The sequence below is a fragment of the Perkinsus marinus genome (genome assembly GCF_000006405.1).
Source record: "Perkinsus marinus ATCC 50983 genomic scaffold scf_1104296953102, whole genome shotgun sequence".
NCBI lineage: Eukaryota > Perkinsozoa > Perkinsida > Perkinsidae > Perkinsus > Perkinsus marinus.
The window spans coordinates 1-1,701 of NW_003208613.1; the positions used below are offsets into that span (position 1 = coordinate 1).

Consider the following 1,701-nt stretch of genomic DNA (forward strand, 5'->3'; position numbering starts at 1 on the left):
CCAACAATTATCATACCACTCTCTCGCCACTTCACAACTCACTTATGCAATCCACTTAGACACAATCGCACTATTCTCAATCGTTGTTGTGCATCCTCTTGATTCGGACCACCCTCACTATTCTTCTTGCGCTTATGTACTCGACTACCGCGATGCGCAGGACGCATCTAACACGGCGAACCATTCAACTTTGACAAAAATATTCGAAAAATGTGATCATATTTACATGGGAAACTGACTGAAAAATGTGGAAAATTCAAAATGAGTTCCTCCAGGATCCTCGGATAATAGGATTTCTACACTAGAACGCCTAATAGGTCCCCGGTTCGATTCCCAGCGAGTGCATTTTTCTCACCATTTTGCTCGGACCCTGCATTTCACTCGACAACATTTTCTCCAATAACTTTGCGAACGTCTCCGCGATGAGTACAGCGACATCACCTAAATTCAAAGTGGCCTAAAATGGACCTCAAGATACCCAAAGATACCATCTTCAGTGTGAGTGAGTCTCATAGAGCATAAGAACGCACAGCCACGATAGAGATGACCCATGGCGCGACGGTCATCTTGTACAGGACCTAAAATGGTAAACATGAATCGCTTCGCTCCGCTATAGGAAATAATCTTTACGCCAGTGTGGGAAAAGTTCATATGCGTCAATGACAATATGAAAATTTTTCGGGAAATTCTTCTTGGTTTCTATACACTTCTACCCAAATTCGTGTGAAAATTTTCATTATATAACTCTGAAAACCCCCGAGCTCAGCAGCTGAGGGAGCTGTGGTAATTCAACACATGTAGTTGACCATGTGCATATTTCCCCCCCATACACACTGTAAGATGGAATAATATTGGTAAAACAATTATTTTATACCTGAACCAACGAAAATTTCATAAAATTTCTTCACCAACACATGCAGTTATATTTCCCCCACACCCTGGACCCACCCTTTTCGATGAGTTGATGAATCACTTCTTCAGCCACGTCAGTTTTCAGCCTAGGCTGTTCTCTCAGCAACTTGTGTAATAATCTGAAATTTCGCAGAAAAAAATCTTCCAAATTCATCATTCACTTTTACAATAAACTTTAGCAATCCTCACTTGAATCAATTCAGCCTAAAAAAATTTCCGGAAAATTTTTCATAATTTCACGATATTTTTTCGCGCACATTTTTAATCAGAAATGTCACAGAAAATATCCTCCACTTTCCGCCTCACAAAAATCCAAAAAAATTTTAGGAAAATTTTCAGCATATTTTCACACGAAAAAAATATATTCCAACTCCAATTCCCCACATTTTTTCGCCTCACTAAGATCGATTTACCCTCCAATTTTTCCAAAAAAAAATCGTAAAATTTCCACAAAAAAATTTTTTTCACCACAACAATTTCTCACCTCTCCGCTTCAGTGGAATCCTTAGTTGTAAGGCCCGAGACCAACATAGCTCGCAATGCAGACTCTTGCTCACGACGGGCGTGAAGTAGCTGAAGAAGAAAAAATATACAGAAAAAATCACCGGTGTGGAAAAATATAGATTTATAGGAAATTTATTGTATACTTCTATCCGAATTCCTATACACTGGAGTTTCTTCAGCCTAGTGATATGAAAAACACTAGTGAAAAACATATTCCACGACTACTGCATATCACCGCGTTGAATATCGCGTTTTTCACCGAGTTTTACGACGCCACTTCACGTA

At 39.3% G+C, this 1,701-nt stretch overlaps 1 protein-coding gene across 1 annotated transcript; it reads right to left on the bottom strand.

Moving 5' to 3' along the window:
- Positions 1-509: 509 nt before the first annotated feature.
- On the bottom strand, positions 510-1,031 carry Pmar_PMAR025228 (hypothetical protein; the record flags this gene model as incomplete). Its single annotated transcript, XM_002776621.1, has 2 exons — positions 510-578; positions 938-1,031. Coding segments are annotated over 2 exons (163 nt in total), but the record flags the coding sequence as incomplete, so codon positions are not given.
- Positions 1,032-1,701: the final 670 nt, after the last annotated feature.